At 40.3% G+C, this 21381-nt stretch overlaps 1 protein-coding gene across 1 annotated transcript in view; it reads left to right on the top strand.

Moving 5' to 3' along the window:
- Positions 1–21381, top strand: part of LOC146476678 (lisH domain-containing protein ARMC9-like) — a 115637-nt gene that overhangs the window by 34429 nt on the left and 59827 nt on the right. Inside the window, exons 7-9 of the mRNA XM_085114260.1 lie at positions 6520–6606; positions 8405–8451; positions 10332–10449. Of these exons, the coding sequence (XP_084970386.1) occupies positions 6520–6606; positions 8405–8451; positions 10332–10449 (252 nt within the window). The remainder of the gene's footprint in view (positions 1–6519; positions 6607–8404; positions 8452–10331; positions 10450–21381) is intronic.

Raw genomic sequence — 21381 nt, 5'->3', positions numbered from 1 at the left:
GTCTTGCCTTGAGGAAATGTGCCCAGTTTATCTTCAAAGACATCTGAGTACTTGTCTAGCATAATGCCAAACGCTCTATAGGACCTGAGGTAGTTAGTGAAGCCTGCAGTGACTTGATAGAACACCAGTCTAGGCGTAGCTTCCATAGCCAATCTCTTCCCATTAGAACAGTACCCTTATTCTTGACAACATACAGGTCCAGCAATCCTTTTTGGTTTTGATAATCCACGGGTACTTTGGGCACTCCCACTGGCATGACGTTTTCCCCTGTGTTGGTTTACAAGACAGTCCAGCTTTGTGCAAGGGAAGCCCATTACATTTCTGCTGGTAGAGGTCAAACAAGATGATCGACACAGCCGAACCTGTGTCCAGTTCCATCAAAGAGCAAATGTTACCATTGGTCAAACATTTGGTGGCAACAGCTCAAAAATCAATTCGGCCCATAACCTCAAGTTAGGTAGACCTCAATGTGAAACAAATCACTGCATAGTTAGTTTAGCTAAATATGAATTCATTTTCAAGAAAATCGATAATAATCAAATTCTGTGAATATGCCGCTTCTTGAGCTTGTATTTTGGGGCAATTTTGATATAAATAAAACACTTCAGAGAAATTAAATCTATCAAATTTTGTACAGTGATACCGAAATGTGTGTTATAAGCAATTTCAGCAATTCTCGACAATTTAAATATGTGAATAAATTTGTCCGATTGGTCATCACAAAGAAAAGCGTATAACAGGTTGATCATTCAGTGCAAGAAAGAGTGGCCTTGGAGTACAACCTTGCAGGCATGCTGAAGGTAGCCTATAAAGCTGGTGACACATGGTTCAACATCGTGCAACATTTGTTGCTCAACAAATGTTGCACCCTGTGTCACCAGCTCAGTTGAGACTGGAAAAGGATTGGTTAGCACCGTTCAACAAGTGGCAACTTGTAAAATGAAATAGAAGTCATCTCTATTTCATTCAACAACGTTCAACATGTTGAACGACCTATTTCAACATTCAACACTGCATGGCACACTGTTCAACATTTGTTAAACAGGAGCTGGAACATTTGTTGATCAAGAAATGTTGAACCGTGTATCACCACCTTTAGAGACTCCAGTTCCTTGCCTTTACACCAACGTTATCCCATCAAATTTGTCCTGAGGAATGCGCTCCTGCAGATTAAGCAAGTCAAGTTTAATGCACAGGATTGTGAGGCCCTTCCTGTTTGTCTGGATGGAGGGGGTGCAGTCAATAGACCTGTCCAGATTATGTTGACAGACAGAGGAGCGGGGAGGGCCAAGAGTGTGAAAGCCATCAAGGTTATGCATCAGGAAGGTGACATCATAGTTTCCTTTTGCAATCCACTCCACTAAGTGGGCTAGAAAGGTGAAGATATATGGAGCAGACCTGACGCTGAAACGCAGGACCAAATCAACATAACAGGCCCCACGCCATTTCATACCCAATAACCGGCAATCATCTGTGTGGACTGGCCGATGCTGTATGCATTTTGCATATCAAATTTCGCCATCAGGTTACCCCACCCCAGCTGCATTATGCCTGCAATAATGTCATTGACCTTCTTTTACTGTAGAGAATAATCCTCTCCAGCAATCCTGTCATTGACACTGTGGCCAGCAGGGCTTGATAAGTCCAGGATGAGACCCATTTTCCAGGTTGGTGGCGTTTGGGGATGACGTTGAAACAGCTCTCATGGAAGTCAGGGAGGGGAAGCTGAGAGAAGGGACCTGCTACCCTGCCCATCTGAAGTTCCGATTGCAAGTAATTGTCGACAACCTGAGGGTTTAGGAGTGCCGAAGCCATATTCCCTGCAGCCAACTTCAAGGAAGTACTGTAGTGAAAGCCTAGGTGAAAACCATCATGAAGGCCTTGGACCACATATGCAACTTTGTCCGGGTTAGGATGATGGCAGAGTTCATGCTGGAATCTATCCACATTAATGGGAGTAAGCTTAGAAACCGGTCTTAACTGACATATGGCCGGAGAATGCAACAAATAACCAGAACTTGGCAGACCCTGCTGCTGAGAAGGTAAAACCAAAGGAGAATGCAACTCCAATACTGAGAAATTTTCACAAGAACCAGCGACAACAGAATCAAAACTATATACAGCTGAGTTGGCTAGGAGAGGAGGCCTAGCGATGTCAGAGATCCCCCTTTGACTGAGATGGGTAGTGGGACCATGCTCTGTGGGCTGAGCGGTGAGGGCATTGGATGCGGGGGTGGTCCCCATTGCACGTTTTGCAGGATTGATGAAACCAGTAGTGGTCGAAGGGCCAGCGACAGCACCCATCATTCCGGGAGTGGCAATACTGGCTAGACTGAGGATTGTCCGAAGACACTGGAGGCTCTGCTAGTCACAGGGCAGAAGAAGTTGATAAGCCTGAAGCAGTTAAAGTGGTAGCCAGAGATCTGGTGTGAAAATTGTAGAGGTCTGGGTTCATGCGAGACCAGTCGGTAGAACCTGTGGCTGCTGCCTCCTTTCTGAAGGCAATGTCATGGTTGAGCCATGATATCTCAGTCAAGCATCTTGCTGTCTGAATAATGAGTAGCTTGTACTGGCTTAAATCTTTCCAGCCAGAAGGGAAGGTGTGGCAAAGAATCATATGAAAGATTGCGAAGGCTTCTATCCAGGTGACAATGTCTGCTATTTCGACAACCCATTTCTTAGCCCTATACCACCAGTTTTTCCTCCAAAAACACTTGGGGTTTGATTTCTTGAGCTCGTATATTGTCTGGTAGTAGGTCGGCCAGGTCTACAAAAAGCCCCACTGTAATTTTAGAAACAAGCTTATGCAGGACTGGAGCATAGTCAGGACCCGTGGATGACACAGATGACCGCTAAGCTCGTGGTGGTTAACTAAGTTAAATTACATTTAACCATTTAGTGTCCAGGCTACTTGCAATTATGATGCTGACTTATTCCACCAGGCTCTGATTGATCAAATGTGTATCCTTTTTGGTCTGCTTTTTGGCATTGTTCTGTATTGAAAACCGCTATTTAAAAGGGATGGCTTTTAAAGTACTATGCCTGTGTTAAGCCTGCAGCCTTCTTAAAGGAAAGGGCCAAATTGGCCTTTTTTTCGTTTTTCTGGGGGCCATCTCTGATTGCAACTCATGATTCCCGCAATGGCCAGTCTAGCAGAAACACTAGAGATATATACAACATCCCTTAGAATTACTGATTCAGCAGTATTCTTTGTGGTACAAACTCAAAAAGGGAGTGCCCAGGATTTTGAGATTTAAAGAACATGTCTGGAGGACGTGTTGTACAAGAAAGGGCATCACAAATGATTCCCTCCCCTACCTCCACATAATTTACATACTTGGACCAACACACATTCTTAACATGATGAAACAGGTAACATTATCGCCCAATGTCATTGGTTTGCATTACCGAAAATTATCTAAAAGTAGAGTGATGATTATTATCTGCCTGAACCAGGACTCTGCATATCAAAATGCAATATAATGCAGAAAAAGCCACATTTTCATATATTTTCACAAATGATAAAACATGACAATTACTTTCTCTTAAATCTTAAATCTTCTTGACTTTGTTTTCACTTAACGCACTTCATCTGACATAACTGAATGAGGTTTCACTTTCTGACCTCTATGAATGTAAATGTAATCGCACCGGCATGAACAAAAACTTAAATCACAACATGTCCACATCACACATATCAAAATATCAAAAAGTGTCAGTAATGGTTTTTCTAAACTATTACTGACACTTTTTGATATTTATTTTTATATCAATCCTATGAGATAACATTTTCAAGTGTCACACATCGCCAACGAACTTTCCATTCACCATTTATTACACATGTATGTATATGTCTTTGTCTAGACATTGTTAGTAGAAGCATGACACAAAATTTTATCTTTAGCTATAAAAGCATGAACAAAAACTTAAATCACAACATGTCCACATCACACATATCAAAATATCAAAAAGTGTCAGTAATGGTTTTTCTAAACTATTACTGACACTTTTTGATATTTATTTTTATATCAATCCTATGAGATAACATTTTCAAGTGTCACACATCGCCAATGAACTTTCCATTCACCATTTATTACACATGTATGTATATGTCTTTGTCTAGACATTGTTAGTAGAAGCATGACACAAAATTTTATCTTTAGCTATAAAAGCCAAGTTAAATGTCCCAGTTTTTGTTTTCTCAACAGAAATGGCCCGAAGATGTTCTTAGAATTGTTTAGTATCTGTTAGACAGTTATGATCAGTTTTTATGTCATTTACTCTGGTGGATTGTAAGACAGATAGTCTCTTTGTCCTGTGCAGATTCTCAAAAATCATCGTCTTTGTCATCAATGCCATCTGCAATGTCAACATGTACTTCTTCCACTGACTAATTGTAGCAGTCCTTAAGTGTGCACATTTCGGTACACTTGAGGACATTTGCTAAACAAGCACAGTTTGGGAGCTTACAGGATCTGGTACTTCTGTAGGCCAGAAGCTCCAACAGAGCTTCAGGAGCGGATCTCCCCTCCATCCAAACAAATTGATGCTCTTCTCTGTTGTGTACTTCTTCTAGTTTCCACCCCATCCCAACAGGACTTGCCATTATAGGGTTGCTTTCAAGGGATTGTCTCCAGTTGCCTGCTTAGAAATTTGCTCTGGCAGTGTGTTTCCACAGGCAGTCCTGGCAAGGTGGTTGGTGGATTGTAGTTGTCCATTCCTTGAACAGAAAAGACTGTAACATGCCTGGTTTACTTGACTTGTCTCAGAAGAGTAAAGCTGACATGTTAACATCTTTAGGTCAGTGTGGAGATTTGACTGAACCTCCCACATTTGTCCCAACCGGCTGAAAGCGTCTCTAACGTAATATTCAGACTTCAGAAGCTTCAAGGGCTTGATTTTTCCTTTGCCAACGAATGCACATATAGTGTCACATACAGTGAACGTGTGAAGACCAGCAAGTATATTGCATACATCATTGTCAACAGCTGCGACCAATTTGTTGATATCAATCATTCCATTACGTCTTTGTGAGCCACACCTTTGAAAGAGTTTGGCATCGATGGAGGGACTAAAGGTAAGTAGCAGTATGAAAACATTTGTGTCTTCAGAGTTGGTGATCATGGCTTTGCAACCCACCTGTGCATCATGGGATGCGCAGAGCAAAAGGCGAGTGTCAGCTTCTTGTTGACTGCTGAACAACACTGGGACTTCCTCACTTCTGTTTTCTGCACTTCAAGAACACCTGAAACTGATCCCTCAGAGATTATTCATGACTCAATAAAAAATACACAGATCGCGCAAGCCTGCTTCTTGGTACCTTTTGTCAATTATTGACAGAAGATTGCATATGATGTGGAATGTTCCTAACCTCAAAAGGAACGAAGAGTACCTATCAGTGTTCTGCCAAACAACTTTTGAGGCTTTTGCATACAGTGCCTTGTCTGTGACCACTACAATCTCTTTAAGATCAAGAGTAAGATCAAGAGTCTTAAAACAATCCAAGTCCCTTGCTTCCCGTGCAGACCTAGGTAACTTGTTCCATAAGAGAGGAGCAGCTTTCTGGAGTGCTCTGTCACCCATTGTTTTCTTTGTTCTCACAGATGGTCTTTCTAGCTAGGGACTATGGTCATTACGTCTTAAACTATGAATTAGACGTTTCAGTGTTTAATTTAAATTTCAAAATTTGTCGTTCCCCAGCTAATTATATTCTGATAGTTGAGTCCTAACACAGTGCTTGGGACTAATTCTCCTTTTTGATAAAGTCAAGTTCTTATTTTCATACAGATTAGTTCTCTCTCACTATAGCACTTTGGAGAAAGAAAACTAATTTTTGATGTAACATTGTCTGCAAGAAGTTAACCTATTAATAGTAATTATTATTAGGTCTTCAGGAAAGATCTGCCAAGTTGGTAGATGGATAGCAATTTAACTGTTCACCCCACCTTCCCTCTGGAATTCCCTTGGCTCTCTCTGTGGTGGGAGATTTGATAGTTTGCAGAACCGCACATTGGAAATCAACAATCAGCTGCTGTGGACATCTCATAAATAATTAACCTTTCATAAATAAAAATTTATCTTGGCCACAAGCCTCGTTTTGACTGTATTTTTAGAAAATTTACTTTTAGTGAACTTTATTGTTAATGTTGGGTCAGAAATGTAGCAACTAGAATTTTAAATTGCTTTTCGCTTTTGCACACAGGAATGCATATGTAGAAGATAATTAACACAGTGTATAGGAATGTCTTTGATTTATTTAATTTTGGTTGCATCATTCAGCAGCATTATAAATTGCATTTATAAATAAATTATTGTGATCTGTAAAACTTTGGTGAAATTATTTGTGTTGGGTTTCTTGCAACTGTATCAAAGTTATGAGCATGACACTTGCAAATATGGTAAGTTTGTGAGAAAATGTTAATCGAATGGCCTTTTCAGTTCCCATTCAGATGGGGGGGGGGGGGGGCATGAAGATATTAAAGCTAGTAGGAATAATGTAGTGTGTTACTCTTTGCACAGGTGACACCTGAGTATCTGCAGAACATTTGTGTTAGACTGTTTGCTCCCTCCAATGGAGAGTCAGTTGACATCAGCAAACCAGGAACGGTAACTTTCAATTTTTTGTTGCAACTAGTTTATGACTACAGTGTAGCTTTAACTAGTATTTTTTGCATGGTCTCAGTTCTTTGTAGATTTCTTGTTAAATTGGTTTTCTTGTTCCGTAACTCTATTTTTTATGGAAATTGAGTTGTACACATGGTCCTAGGCTAACTTGTTCATGTCTTTCACCATCAATTTAAGCAAGTTGAGGCATGGTTCATCATTATCGCCATATTTATCTTCAGAACCCCTCTATCTTTGAAACCCGCCCAAGAGTGCCATATGGCACAAGACGCAATTATAAGCTCAGTATTTGGTCAATTTGTGTGAAATTTGCACAACCAAAAAATCGTTGAAAGATCTATAAATGGAAGGTATAAAATCATGCCTCCCTCCTATATGAGACTTGATTTTTTTCTTTGTACGTTAAGGGTCCAGTTGAAATCTTACAACAAGCAATGCACTGAGAGCTGTACGTTAAGCTATAGTTTAAGGGGATACCCAGTATGTACAACAAATAGGAAAATTTTCAATGTTTTTCTTCTTTCGTTTTGGACTTTTCTCACTCTAATATGTGACCTCCTCCATCTCTCTTGATGTGATTTATAGCACACTCCAGAAAATACCTCTTATACGGTATATCACATGTGGTCTCCCAGTTCATAGTTAGCAATTTTGAAAAATTCAGCATTTCCCTCGGGCAGGAAAGGGTTAAATCTCCTTAGTTGCCATTAAATTGTAATTGGAGTATTACAGTCAACTTAAGTTCCTAAAGGCTTAAAAATATGGTGATCACAATTGTGCTTCAAACCAATTGTCAGATGGGCAAGAATGGTTCATTTAGGCTATCATGTAGGTTTGTAGTTTCTATCACGTAGATAGTAAATCTGTCTGAAATGGAAAACATTCTAGTCATGGGACCTGTTTTGTTAAATAATCCTTTAACTAGATAATGAATTCAACTCTTCAGGACAGATTCATGTAAGACAGAACACACATTAAGGGAAACATACTAATTGATATTTATCATACGTACACTTGGCAGCCCATTTTCGAATTTTTGTTTGTGTAAAGAAACAAATCATAGCAGGTGACATGGCATCAAGATTTGAAATTAGAAGTTAGTTAAGGTCATCAAGTTTTGTTTCACTACCAATTGCAGTGGTCTGTCAGTAAATTTCATAGCGTTTGAATTGTTTCAGACTTAAAAAAAAAAGTATAATGCAAATAGAAAAAAAATATGTTAAAACTGCCGCCAGGAATATTCATGATAAAACTACCTTCAAGACTAAAAGATTGACGCTGGCTGGAAATGCCTTTTAAAAAAAACGTTTAAAATTGTTTGACATTTCAATAGAAAAACTTTGAACTTCATCAGTATCGTGGAATTAAATCGGGCCTTAGAATAGAGATACAATCCTTAGTAATGCAAATATCAAAAGTGTTTGGGAGGCAGCAAGTTAACATAAAGAGGTGTAAATATAAGAGATGTCAATGTGATTGTGTTCTGCATTCAGGCTCCAGCATTCGCATGTTGAGCAATCTTTGAATTGAAATTTATTTTGCCAGCATCAATGTTTTAGCCTTAGTTTTAAACTGTCAGGTGATGGTTGCCAACAGTTTGCTAAATTAAAGACAATTCTAACAAGCACCCACACTAACTATATTACCCTTGCACATGCCCTCTTGGCAAACACGTTATACATGTATACCATACTACACAGAATTATGTACAAAGGATTTTTCTATTTACGTTGTAATTTTCACAGAATTTTTTAACCTGTGCAACATGTTGTGTTTTCAGGCAAGCTCATTACTAAGAGCATCTTTTGCTCAGGATGGACTGCCTAGGTACGGTTTATTAAACTGACTTGTTTACAATATCAATGGTGTAATAAGGTATTGCATAAGCATCTATTTCAGTACATTATCACTCTTGGCCAGTATCAAGCCATCTTGACCAAACACTCTCAGTAAATGAATGATGTGCAGTATGGCTTTACTCTTTTGATTCTAACAACAGTATTAAAACACTGTGGAATGTTCAACAAAAAACTTGCCACAGCAGCAGAATTTAAGATTTCTTTTCAGTGGAATTAGAAAATTGTTCATAATTTAGCAGTTAATCTTGGAATACGAACTTAAAATGGTTTGAGGCCTCAGAGTACAAGTGACAATGCCACTGATAATAATAATTATTATTATCTGGTACATTTCTGCGTGTTTTGCCAGTAAAACTGTTTTGCAAAGCTCTGCTCAATGAAAGCAGAAAACTGTAACCCTCTCCCCTGAATAACTGGGAAATTTTTAAAATTGAGTCTTCTGAAATGGCTAGAAATGCATCAAAAACTGTCAACACTGATGTAAATTTTTGATTGTATCAACTAAAATATGGGTTTTTTAAGTAAGGAGTCAATGCTTCAGTCTGGCCCTTCCATTTGACCAACACAACAAGCTGATGAGGCAGAAATTGTTGACTTGTTTTCTTGTGAAAGCCAGCAGCTTGTGAAGACCAAGTTTCGTTCGTCATGCTTCCGTAAATCATGTGGGCTTCTTTGTTTGTTATTACAGAAGGATTGAATGATCGAGGATGGGCAAAGCTGTACATAATTCTCTGTGTAACGGCGATAATTAGCTTACGGAAACGAATGCCTTTGTGAAAAAACTCCCTCAAACTTATTCAGTGATGAAACTTTATCTTTGTGAAACACCAATCCAAGATCAAATGAAGTAGAAACAATAGCTGAAATTCGATTATCATGGTTGAAATCAGTGGTCCGTTCAGCAGCGAAACAAACAACAAACTGTCTCGGAGAAAACCTTAATGTACATACTTAATAATAATGTGATGGACATGGTTAAGTAAATTAATTAAATTAATTATCTTTTTAAGCATCGACAAAGTGGGGGGGGGGGGGAAGCTTTATCCCCTCCCCCTCCACTGTCCCTTCAGGGTATTTCACAGTCAGTAAACTTTACGTTGACAGGATCCTTAGTTCACACTTAGTGTGATTAAACAGCTGTGTCACATTTGAAAACAGTCTGTATCCTCGCTGCTGTAAGTAACACAAACAGCCTCAGATAATCCTTATTTTAGATGCAAGTTCTTTTCTGGCTGTATGTCTCTTGGTTTCAATTGTGTAACAGGTGATTGGCTGCTGACTGTTGAGGCTTTGTAAGAAAGTGTCAAATTTGTATCGACTTTAGATGTTAGAAGTCATACACGAAAGCGGGAAAGAGACACTTGCCATCTTCAGCCATTTGTTAGGTGGTTGTGGATAAATTAACAATTATTCCTCTGGCGTGTGTTGGAAGTAAGATGACAGATTCTATATATTAACAAACCGCATAGCACCAAGTTCAAGTTGGCTATACTCATTCCATATCCAGTAATAAGTTTGCTTTAATTTACTTTTTGCTCAATCAGAGTTTTGATTCCACATACTCTTCTACAGTCAAACCCCGTATTGCAAACACCACTGGCTTAGGAGGGGGTATCATTATGGAGCAAATTAAGATTAGGCAGTATGTTAGTTGGAGACCAAGAAAATTGTCGACAATAATGAGGTGTGGGTAAAGCAGGGCTTAAGTGTATTTTTCAAGTTTTATTAATATGCAAGGCTATATTGGCAGTTACTTCTGCTTAATGATAGAGCTTTCTTCCTGTAACAGTTGTGAATGCGAATATATAGACTTTTAATTTGTTTGTCTTCATTGTTATTATTTTTCAGGCTAGCAGAGAATGTTGATGTTCCCTATAAACCATCTCTGGACTATGAAAAGATAAAAGATGATCTTGTTATGTTGCCTGAAAGAAAGACAGCTTTTCTTCTACAAGCACTGAGATGGGTATGGTGTTAACAGTACAATGTGTGTTTCCAGAAGATATCCATATCCCCCACAAAGGTTTTTTTTTTCTTTTGAGCCACCACTCTCAGGATTTCACCTACAACATTTGTTTCATTGTGTTCCTCTCACCTACTGGAATTTCCATAATTCTTCCATTTAGCCCACCTTATGTTGGAAATCCATATCTGTAACGATACCGGATTGTGACATTGTATTGTGACACTAACTTGCGTGATCTTAATATGATAATTATAGTAGTGTAATCGACACCTGATTACCCCACGCATATCGCGTGTTTGTATAAGAGTACTTTATTGATTTATTGTAACTGTAAGAACACAGAAGCCTGCATTAAACTAGGAGTTGACTAGCACTCAAGTCTCTCTCTATCTATCGTTCCGACGTACGACCATAAAATGCTACATGGTGTCAGACAGAACCTGAACCACGATGCCAGCAGGAGGGACATCTGAAGAAGCTCCAGGAGAAGCTCCAGAAATCTTGCCCGCTCCGCCTGCACAAATATTCATGCCTCCTGCAAACTTGCCACCGCCAAAAGCGCTTGTCATGGACGACAACGTAGCCACAAATTGGAAAGCGTGGAAGAAAGTGTGGTCACTATGAAATCGCCACAGGAATTTCGAAACAGGAGCCACTGGTAAGAGTTTCTACGCTCTTGTCAGTTATTGGAGAAGATGCCACGAAAGCCTTCGATGCCTTTGAATGGGGAGAGGACGAAGATGAAACCAAAATAGAACACGTGCTAGCAAAGTTTGATGCATACTGCGAACCGCGAACACAGGTGATTTACGAACGCTACCGATTTAACAATCGCAAGCAAGAGCCTGGCGAGAATATCGCAGCGTATCTTACAGAGTTAAGAACAATCGCTAAAAACTGTCAACACGAGGGCATTACCCCAGAGGAGATTTTGCGTGACAGGATCGTTTTAGGAATTCGAGACGACAAGATGCGTGAGAGACTGCTTCGATACAATGATTTGACACTGCAAAAAGCCGTCGATCTTATCAAAGCAGCCGAACAAATGGAGCACCAAGTGAAGCTGATGGGTGCAAGCGCAAACGTCAATGCGTTAAAACAGGGTCGCTCGAAAAGCAACAGACCGTCGATGCCGTCGCGTGCAGCAAACAGCAAACATCAAAAACAAACATCGCGTGGTAATTGCGGCAGATGTGGAACGTCACACGCAAAGCAAAAATGTCCCGTATTTGGTCAGAAATGTCACCGATGTGGCAACATGAATCACTACCAATCGCTTTGCCGAAGCAAGACTGTTGCTACCGTGCAATTAGATGATGGACCTGATCAATTTGAGATTTGCACCGTTGGAGAACAGCCCAGCCGTGCGAACAAAGCCCTTGTAAATTTGCACGTCAACCGATGACAGGCCGGAAATGTAGTCCGTTTTCAAGTGGACACTGGATCCGAATGCGATTTACTACCACTCAAAGTGTACAAATCAATCACCGGAGATGACACTGTCGAAATGCTAAGGAAATGCAACAAATCAATCGTTTCCTGCACTGGTGAACGAAAGCAAGTTGCCGGAAAGATAAACCTCCCAGTCTGGAATAAGGACAGAAAGAAAACTCTGACTTTTAATGTTGTAAATGGCGATTATCAGCCTATCCTATCACTCAACACAAGTATCACGCTTGGAATCGTCACGCTAGCTGATTGTGACGTATTATCGCTCACGATATCGCCAGAAAGTAACACGATCCTTGAAGAATACAAAGATGTGTTTGAAGGACTTGGAGAACTTCCAGGCGAGTACAAAATTATCACGGACGAGAGGATAAAACCGAAAGTTCACCCCCCGAGGAGAGTACCAGTTGCAGTACGCCCACAAATCAAGGAAAAGTTAGACGAATTAGTACAGCGAAACGTCATCACACCAGTAACAGAGCCAGCAGAATGGGTCTCAAGTATGCTGGCAGTAATAAAGCCGAACAAAATTCGAATTTGTTTGGACCCAAGAGATCTGAACGAAGCGATCAAGCGAGAGCACTACCAGATGCCTACCATAGAAGAGGTCGCTACTCGACTTGACAAAGCTAAGCTTTTCACAGTGGTTGACGCAAAAGACAGATTCTGGCAGAAGAAACTAGACCGCGAGTCAAGCTACAAAACGACGTTCAACACTCCCTTCGGACGCTACCGTTGGCTTCGCATGCCCCTTGGTATCAGTTCCGCTCCAGAAGTATGGCAAAGAACCATGCACGAATTTGTGGAGGGGCTTCAAGGCGTAGAAGTCATTGCTGATGACTTTGTTATCGCTGGTTTCGGCGACAGCACTGAAGAAGCTTACAAGAGCCTAGAACAAAATGAGTGATCATTCTTCACGAGATGCAGAGAATGGAACTTGAAACTGAACAAACAGAAAGTCAGTCGTGCTCAAACAAACGTACCATTCATGGGGCACCTGCTCACTCCCGAGGGACTCAAACCCGACCCCCGGAAGATTGAAGCGATCGTTGCCATGCCTGAGCCAGAAGACGCCACAGCACTTAAACGTTTCCTTGGAATGGTGAATTACCTTTCTAAGTTCATGCCGCATCTGAGCGAAATGACAGAGCCGTTGCGGAGATTAGAAGATAAAGACGTGGAGTGGCAGTGGATGACGCAGCACAGTATCGCGTTTAATACTGTGAAGAAGTACCTAACTGAATCTCCAGTACTCAAGTACTACAATGTGAATGAAGAAGTTACCATTCAGTGCGACGCATCTGAAACAGGTCTGGGAGCTGTCCTCATGCAGAAAGGTCAGCCAGTATGTTACGCCTCAAGAGCGCTCACAGACACTGAAACCAGATACGCCCAGATCGAGAAAGAGCTTCTTGCCATTGTATGGTCTTGTCACAAGTTTGACCAGTACAGATATGGCCGAGACACCGTACACGTCGAGTCTGACCATGAGCCTCTACAAGCCGTATTCAAGAAGCCTATACAGCAGTCACCCAAACGACTACAGAGGATGCGCATGGTGTTACAAAACTATTCTCTGGACATTCAGTACAAGAAAGGCCGTCTAATGTTCATTGCAGATGCCCTGAGCCGTGCCTACAGGCTTACAACCGAGGACGCCAAGCACGACAGCAGTGAAGTACGCGCCTTACGAGAAGTTCAGCATGAAGATGGACTTTCTGTTTCGCCCAACCGACTACAACAGTTCAAACGAGTCACAGCAGATGACCCAGAGATGCAGCTACTCATTGGTGCGATACACAAAGGGTGGCCATTATGTCAAAAAGACTGCCCTGCAAAGCTTGTTCCTTACTACGACAGCCGAAGCGAGCTAGTTGAAGATGGTGGACTGGTTTATCGCGGAGAACGCCTGGTTGTTCCTCAATCGCTGCGAGCTGATATGCTCAAAGAAATCCACAGGTCGCACATAGGAATCGGTGGATGCTTAGGGAGAGCCCGGGAGCTACTCTACTGGCCAAGAATCAACGCGGAAGTCAAAGATTACGTTTCCAAGTGCAGCGTTTGCCAGTCATACCAGCCAGAGCAATGCCGAGAAGAACTCCAGCCACATGAAATGCCCAGTCGCCCATGGTCCAAAGTTGGAGCTGACATTTTCGAGCTTGGACCACAACAGTTCCTGATAATGGTGGACTACTGGTCAAATTACTTCGAAGTACAGGAACTGAAACGAATAACGTCAGCGAGCATGATCCACGCACTGAAAGTCCAGTTTGCCAGACATGGTATTCCTGAAGTCCTAGTTACCGACAACGGGACACAGTTCAGCTCGTCTGAATTTGCGAATTTCGCCGAGACATGGAGATTTGAGCACAAGACCTCAAGCCCACGCTATCCTCAGTCGAACGGAAAAGCGGAGAACGCCGTGAAAGTTTGCAAAGCGCTGCTGAAGAAAGCACGAGCCGACAACAAAGATCCTCTACTGGCGTTCTTAGACTGGAGAAACACCCCGTCAGAAGGTTTAGGAACCTCACCAGTCCAACGTCTGATGGGCAGAAGAACACGAACGCTGTTGCCAACCCACACCAAACTGCTGGAGCCAAAAGTAGACAGCCAGACAGGAGACAAGTTGGCAAAGCGCAAAGCCCTTCAAGAGCAGCGGTACAACTCCAAGAGTCAACCGCTACAGCCAGGTCAAGCGATCAGAATGAAACTCCCTGGTGAAACTAAATGGTCTCTTGGAAGTTGTGTGAAGATCCTTCCAAACCGCTCGTATGAAGTAGAAGTTGCCGCTCGCCCCTACCATCGCAACAGGCGTCAGCTCAGAACAACCGCTGAGACACCGCCGCCTCCTTCTGTCGAAGAAGATCTTTCGCACGATCATCCACAGACTGCAAAGCCTCCCAGCACAAGTCAAGACGTAGAATTGGCTATCAATCACGACCAGCCTGCTGTCCAACTGCGGAGGTCCTCCCGTATCAAGAAACCACCAGCTTGGCATGAGGATTATGTCATGAACACTTAACTTTAAGAAAAGGGAGATGTAACGATACCGGATTGTGACATTGTATTGTGACACTAACTTGCGTGATCTTAATATGATAATTATAGTAGTGTAATCGACACCTGATTACCCCACGCATATCGCGTGTTTGTATAAGAGTACTTTATTGATTTATTGTAACTGTAAGAACACAGAAGCCTGCATTAAACTAGGAGTTGACTAGCACTCAAGTCTCTCTCTATCTATCGTTCCGACGTACGACCATAAAACGCTACAATATCTGTAAAGACAACACACTTTCTGTTACGGTAACAACATTTAACTTTAGGTGGTACGTACATTGTAGTTACATGTACAGCTTTATTTCGCAGACGTTTGGAAGCACATTTTTTATGTTTTGCTTTCGCCGCATAACAAACTGAATCACTTTTAATTTTGCGTTATTTATGAGGAAACAGGAATGACTTCAAGTATTTTGAATTGCTTTTGGAAGGTAGAGAAAGAGCTCACCATCAGCTGATGGACACTTTCTTTAGTTTTTGTAAACAGGGTGTCAATTTGTTTGGCAAAAATGCCAATCCCACAGTCAAGTTTCCTGAGACACAATATCTTTCAGTTGTTATGTTTAATAAATATCTAAGCTATATACTGCAGTAAAACAGATCAAAATCTATGTGCTTGTAATTCTCAAGAGAGCCTGTGTTGCCTTCAGACAAGATAAAATTTCAGTTTTAGAAATGTCAAATGCTTTATTTATAGTGAGGATGCACTTAGCTACCAAGCTAGTTTACACTGAGGCACTCCACTTAAAATAACGGGAAACAAATCAAATTAAACAGAACAGGTAAAAAAGCCCAACTGGCAGGACGCAAACTAGCTGGCTACTTCAAGCATGGCTGAGGATGGGGCTTGAACCTGGGACCTCCAGATTTCTAGTCCGTCACCCCAACCCCGGGCCTTGCCACCTCGCACCTCAGTGCATATACAAAGTTATTATGTGGGTTGCCTATGGCAGACCACATCAAGGTTTCATTCAAATTCCGTTTTTTCATTGTAGTGACAAATTTTAACTTTTTTAAATTATTTTATTCATTAAACCCTATTCTCCCGTAGAAGTCATTCTTGTGTCACTTTGATGCAGCAATAAGAAGTGTTACTCTTTCTATGAACCCCAGTTCTGTTGTCATTTTTAACTCGTAAATGTGCGCATGCGCAATGAACGAGTTATAGCGATGGTGACTTTTCACTTGGTTGGTTGGTTGGTTGGTTCTGTTGTTAACTTTTGGGCATGCGCAGTGAAGGAGTTTTAAATTCAATTAGTTGAAAAAACCTTCACCCTGGCCCTGTCACCTTGTCAGGCTGGTGGAGCGTGTGTGTCTCAGTGACCCCAAGAGCTATGCCGGTGGGTACTCAGTCCTTGGTAAGTTCAGCTGTACCAGATTGGTCGAGGGACAGACCTGACAAAGGACAGCCCCTGGCCCTCCAGGGGGTTGGGCGTTAGGCTAATCACCTATCTTGGGGGCCTAGTGGCACACAACATGACGCTCCAGAGTGAAAGCCACTTGGAAACCCTGGAGCCGAGGACGCCAATAGTGCACCCAAAAACACAGTTGAAGATAGGAAACTGATACGTGAGAACCTCGGACACATCCTCAGACAACAACCTGATAATGACTGTGTTACAGCTGTAACCTTGGCCCTCAGAGGGAAGGAGAAAGAGAGGCCGGCCAAAAACAACTTGGTGGCGCACAGTGGAAAAAGAGAGGTCCAAAGCAGGGTGGCAGTCCTGGAGTGAGGTGTGCACTGTAGCACAAGACAGGAATCGATGGAATGCACATGTGGAGGCCCTATGCGCCATCTTGGCGCCAGGGGACAAGTGAAGTGGAAAAAACACGCAAACATTTTTTGTTCACGGCGCATCAGGATATTCTTATTCAATCTGTAGAGAATGATTTGACGATCATTTAGTGCAAGAATGGAGATTTTTCGTTAAACTGAGCAAAGTTATAAGTTTTTTCAGTTTTTTAGAAAGTCCGGGGTCGTGAACTCAATTAGTGAAAAAAAAAAGAGGAAATTTTTTTCCTGACGCATCAGAATAATCTTGTTCAATCTGTAGAGATAAATTTGACAATCATTTTAGTGTAAGAATGGAGATTTTTCGTTGAATCTGAGCAAAGTTATAGGTTTTTTCGTTTTTTCCACAAAGTGGTCTCTTTTAAGAATTTAAAAATAATTGAATTTAACAATAATTGAATTTAAAAATATTTTAATTTAAAAATTCATTTTTAAATTCAATAAGTGAAGTGTCGGCAAGAACTTTGAATAAACAAGACACTTTTTAGAGCGTTTACGTGGCATGCGTTGATGTATGTTTAGCACTAGTGGCCTTATTTATTGTAGGCCTCACCGATTTTTTAACCTATCCTCCCTTCGCGATTGAACTAACTGAATAGTTTTAGTCAGAAAGATTGCGTGATATTGCGTTGCACTACTTGAAACTTTGCCGCCAAAAAATATTTCCCACCAGAAAATGTCTTCAGCTGAAAGAAGTTCACTGCTAATCATAACTTTTTGCATACATGGAAACTCTACATCTTTCATCATATTTTTGCTTCTCATACAAAAGTATTACATTAAGTAGATTAGTTTGCTAAAAAACTTAGTTTGGCTGTCAGTTTTCACGCTAAAGCGGAAAGTGCCATGTCATGCATCAGTGACGTCGTAAACAAAATTATGCAAATTTCTGGTAAAATGAACATTTTTAGATCTTGTCAGATTTCGTAGAGGTTTCAAAGAGAGAAAATGTTTCATTTTAGGAATTTACATCTGGTAATTTATGGGAAAGCGAAAGGACGTGGTCAATAAATTTTCATCAACTGTTTAATACATACTGTGTAAAATTTATTGAAATGCAAGTGAAACATGAACGCAACTGAATAACTTTCTTACCGGAGTACAGGATCAAAACTTTTTTGGTACAGTCATTGAATAATGAAGCATAATACAGACAACTAGCTTTCATTGAAATAATTCTTATTTAGCAAAGAGTTAGTCACATTTCAAATTATTTTCACTTGAAGATTGCGTGGACTGAACTCCAAAGGAAAAATTTCACGCATTTATTTCGGGCATGAAATGTACTGTGACGCTTTGTTCAACAGATTTCCCTTTGTGAGATCAGCTTGAGCAAAGTTGTTTTTTCGTTTTTCCACGAAGTGCGGTGTCGTAAATTCAATTAGTGAAGTGTCAGCATGAACTTTGAATAAAAAAAACACGTGAAAATTTTTTTTGGCCACATTTTTTTAATAGTTTCTTGGTATATTACTTGAACCGCTCTGGCCTTTCAACCAAATTATCCCAATAAAGAGACTTTTGGACAGAGCCAAAATAGGTGGGCTAGGTTTTCTGAGGAGCCGCTGCAGAAAGAGTAATTCTGGTCCTCTTTAATACCAATTTTGGTTAGAAAAACGTTTGTGGGTAGGATTAAGTGAAGAAACCTATACTGGAAGTTTACGAGTTTTGCACTTTTGGTACACTTAGCCGCTAGCCCACAAGCGGCTTTCCAATCAGGAGTCCAATTTCCTTCAAAGGCAAAACTGTTGTTCCATTTCAATTGGCTTTTCACTAATGAGGTGCTTTTGGTGGAAAGAAGCTTCTTGTATACTAACCTGTCACCCTTGTCACTTTTAAAAAAATGTATGGAGGAAGGAGTCAGGTGTTATTGTGTCACCAGTTTCCATAGAAAAATGTGCATTGTAATGGTATCGGAGGGCTGACACAAGACCAAAGTACTTCAATGGCTTTACTTGTATTTTGTGAAAGTTAATAAACTCATCAAAAGAGAGAAAATTATGCGAGTCCTTCATTAAATGAGCTATCTTGGTAATTCCATGAAGAGAGAGTTGTTTATAGAAAACCGGTTTATCTTCAATCCTAATTAGCGAAGTGTGCCATATATGTTGCAGAAGGAATTGACCCTTCGTTTTTATATGTTTTACAGAAATTAACTTCTGACCAGAAGTTCCTGTACAAATGGGTCTTGCACTGTTATTGTCTTTCCACTATCACTTTTATTTAGATTACCAGTGAAAACTGATTTTCCGTCATTCCGTCAAGTTCAAATTCCAAAAACTCTTTCCATTTTCCATGATTAGAATCATCAAGATATGTTTTAATCCAGTTAGTCTTAAGTGACTTGTTAAACAGCGTTACATGTATGTCAACCATTTTCAAACCTCCTTTGTCGTAGTCGTTTATCATCACGCTTCATTTGATCTTGTCTCCTTTTTTATTGCAGAGAAAACTGTAGAAAAGATCATTTATCTTACTTATGATTTCGTGGTTTGTCGTGGGTGAAGCTAGGATATACGTAAGCTGTGATGCGGCTAAGCTTTTGATAACTAGGATTTTTCCAAGTAGAGTTAATTGTCGATTTTTCCAGCAGCTTAGTCGTTTCTAATCTTGTCCACTTTTTCTCAGCAGTTTAGATTTAGCACGATATTGTGATCCAAACATCAAGCACTTTGACTTTATTTTCAGGCCATCTAAAATTTCTCTTGGGAAAGAGTTTTTTATTCTCTCCCCCCATTGATCTAATCTGTTGTTTAGTCTTTACATCTAGGACAAGGTTGAAGTCCCCCCCTAGTATGATTTTCTTATCTTGAAAGTCTGAGAGGTGATCAAAGTTTGGATCATCTTCATTTAGGGCATATATATTCGCTAAAGTTATGATTTTTCCATTGGATTTAAATTCACAAATTATATACCATTATTTCTTTGGCTAAGACGGTGTACACATTAGATTTCAGCAGTGTGGACGTTTCAAAAACCAAATTCTTTTTCCATGAACTTTCTCAGGGTTTCTTCAGTGTCGTCATCGCGTTCTTCTCAAATGTTAAAGAATTTAATGTTCTCGCACCTGGAGTAAGATTCAAGGTAGAGATTCTTTGATAGGAGGTCGTTTATTTGGTCACTAACCAGCCTTTCTCTCTCCATCATTGAAATAATTCTTTTATTCTGCTCGTCAAGCTTTTTTGATAAATCTGTCTTGTATTCTTTGCATTTGTCACCGTTGAAGCTGCATGATTTCTGGGGTTTGGCAATATCTTTCCTGGCTATTGCTTGAAAATCTTCTAGTTTTGCAGTCCTGACTTTCAAATTCGCTAAGTTGGTCTTAATGTTTTTAATGGAGCACTCAATAATATCCAGTTTGCTTGTAAATCGGTTTTGATCTCATAATTCGTGACGTGAATTGCGAGCCGCAAGTATCGCACGCATATTCGATCTTCCTTGAGTGGGAAAGAGTTTGAATCAGAGCTTGAAACTTGGAACAAATAAAGTTCTTTTCTTCGTCTTTCGAGATATGAGATTTAATCTAGAGAAAATTACATACCAGAAACACTTTTATTTTAATGAAAATAGGCATTAGTTTCAAGGCCATTTTTAGTAGCGTACACAAATCTGCATGCTTTAGAAAGCAGCCTGCGAGTTTGGAATGTTTATTGTATTAGTTTTCTTGTGAGATGGTTGGTCTAGGTTTGTGTAAAGTTTTAAGTTCATTGGGTTATTTTACACCGTGAACGGGGCTTCGTCCTTTGACCTAAATTTTCGTGGTTTTCATTGGCCCATGACCGCACCTAGGCCGCATTTCAAACTCTTGCAATTTTCTCAAAAAATAAAATACCTTGGAACTTTAAAATATGATTTTTGAAAATAGTTAATCCAAGGATATCTTCAGACGAAAAATCACAAATTTGACCAAGTGGTCACTGAAATGCAGTTCTCGATTCTTACAGGCAGCCGCTCTTAACAGATTCTGTTAGTGATGCTATTAAGCGCATGCGAGGGTTGTGGTAAGCAAATACTATCGATCCCTCGATTTTATACCAAATGGATCACAAAGGTAAGTTTTGCTCTTAAAATAACTCAGTTTCTCGTTTGTGAATCCTTCTTCATTTATCGCCGAACAAAAAAAGTGAGTTCACGAAGAGCTAAGCCTTTTTGTACGCTTTTCATCTTTGCTGAGAAAACCTAATTAAAAGCCACGAATGCGCATTTGAGCAAAAAACTGTGACTGGTTGTTTTAATGGCAATGAACTGTTTTCTAAGGAACCGCTCATTAGAATTTCGTGAAATGTGACAAAACAGTAGTTCTCTAAAAGGGTAACTCGCCAACAAACAAAAATCAAAATCTAACAGACTAACAGAGGGTATCTTCAAGAAACATTAAAGTGCAAAACCAACATTTACAGGAGATCTCTCTGTTAAAATTACATGAAAGCAGCGTCACTATGTCAGTATGTTGTGAGTGTTTCTGGGTACAAAAAATGGAAAAAAATCTAATGAGTGAGTTTTCTAAAAATTAAGGAAAACCGTTATTTGTGGACGGTTAAAAGCTTGCTCTGTTGCCATGGCAACAGCACCTTGCTCAAAAAGAAGTATCAAAATTTATTCCTTTTTAGTTAATCTTGCACCATGCTAAT

The sequence above is a fragment of the Pavona decussata genome, unplaced genomic scaffold (genome assembly GCF_977016875.1).
Source record: "Pavona decussata unplaced genomic scaffold, jaPavDecu1.1 SCAFFOLD_75, whole genome shotgun sequence".
Taxonomy (NCBI): Eukaryota; Metazoa; Cnidaria; class Anthozoa; order Scleractinia; family Agariciidae; genus Pavona; species Pavona decussata.
Note: the sequence above shows the minus strand (reverse complement) of the source record. Positions and strands in the feature narration are given on the sequence as shown.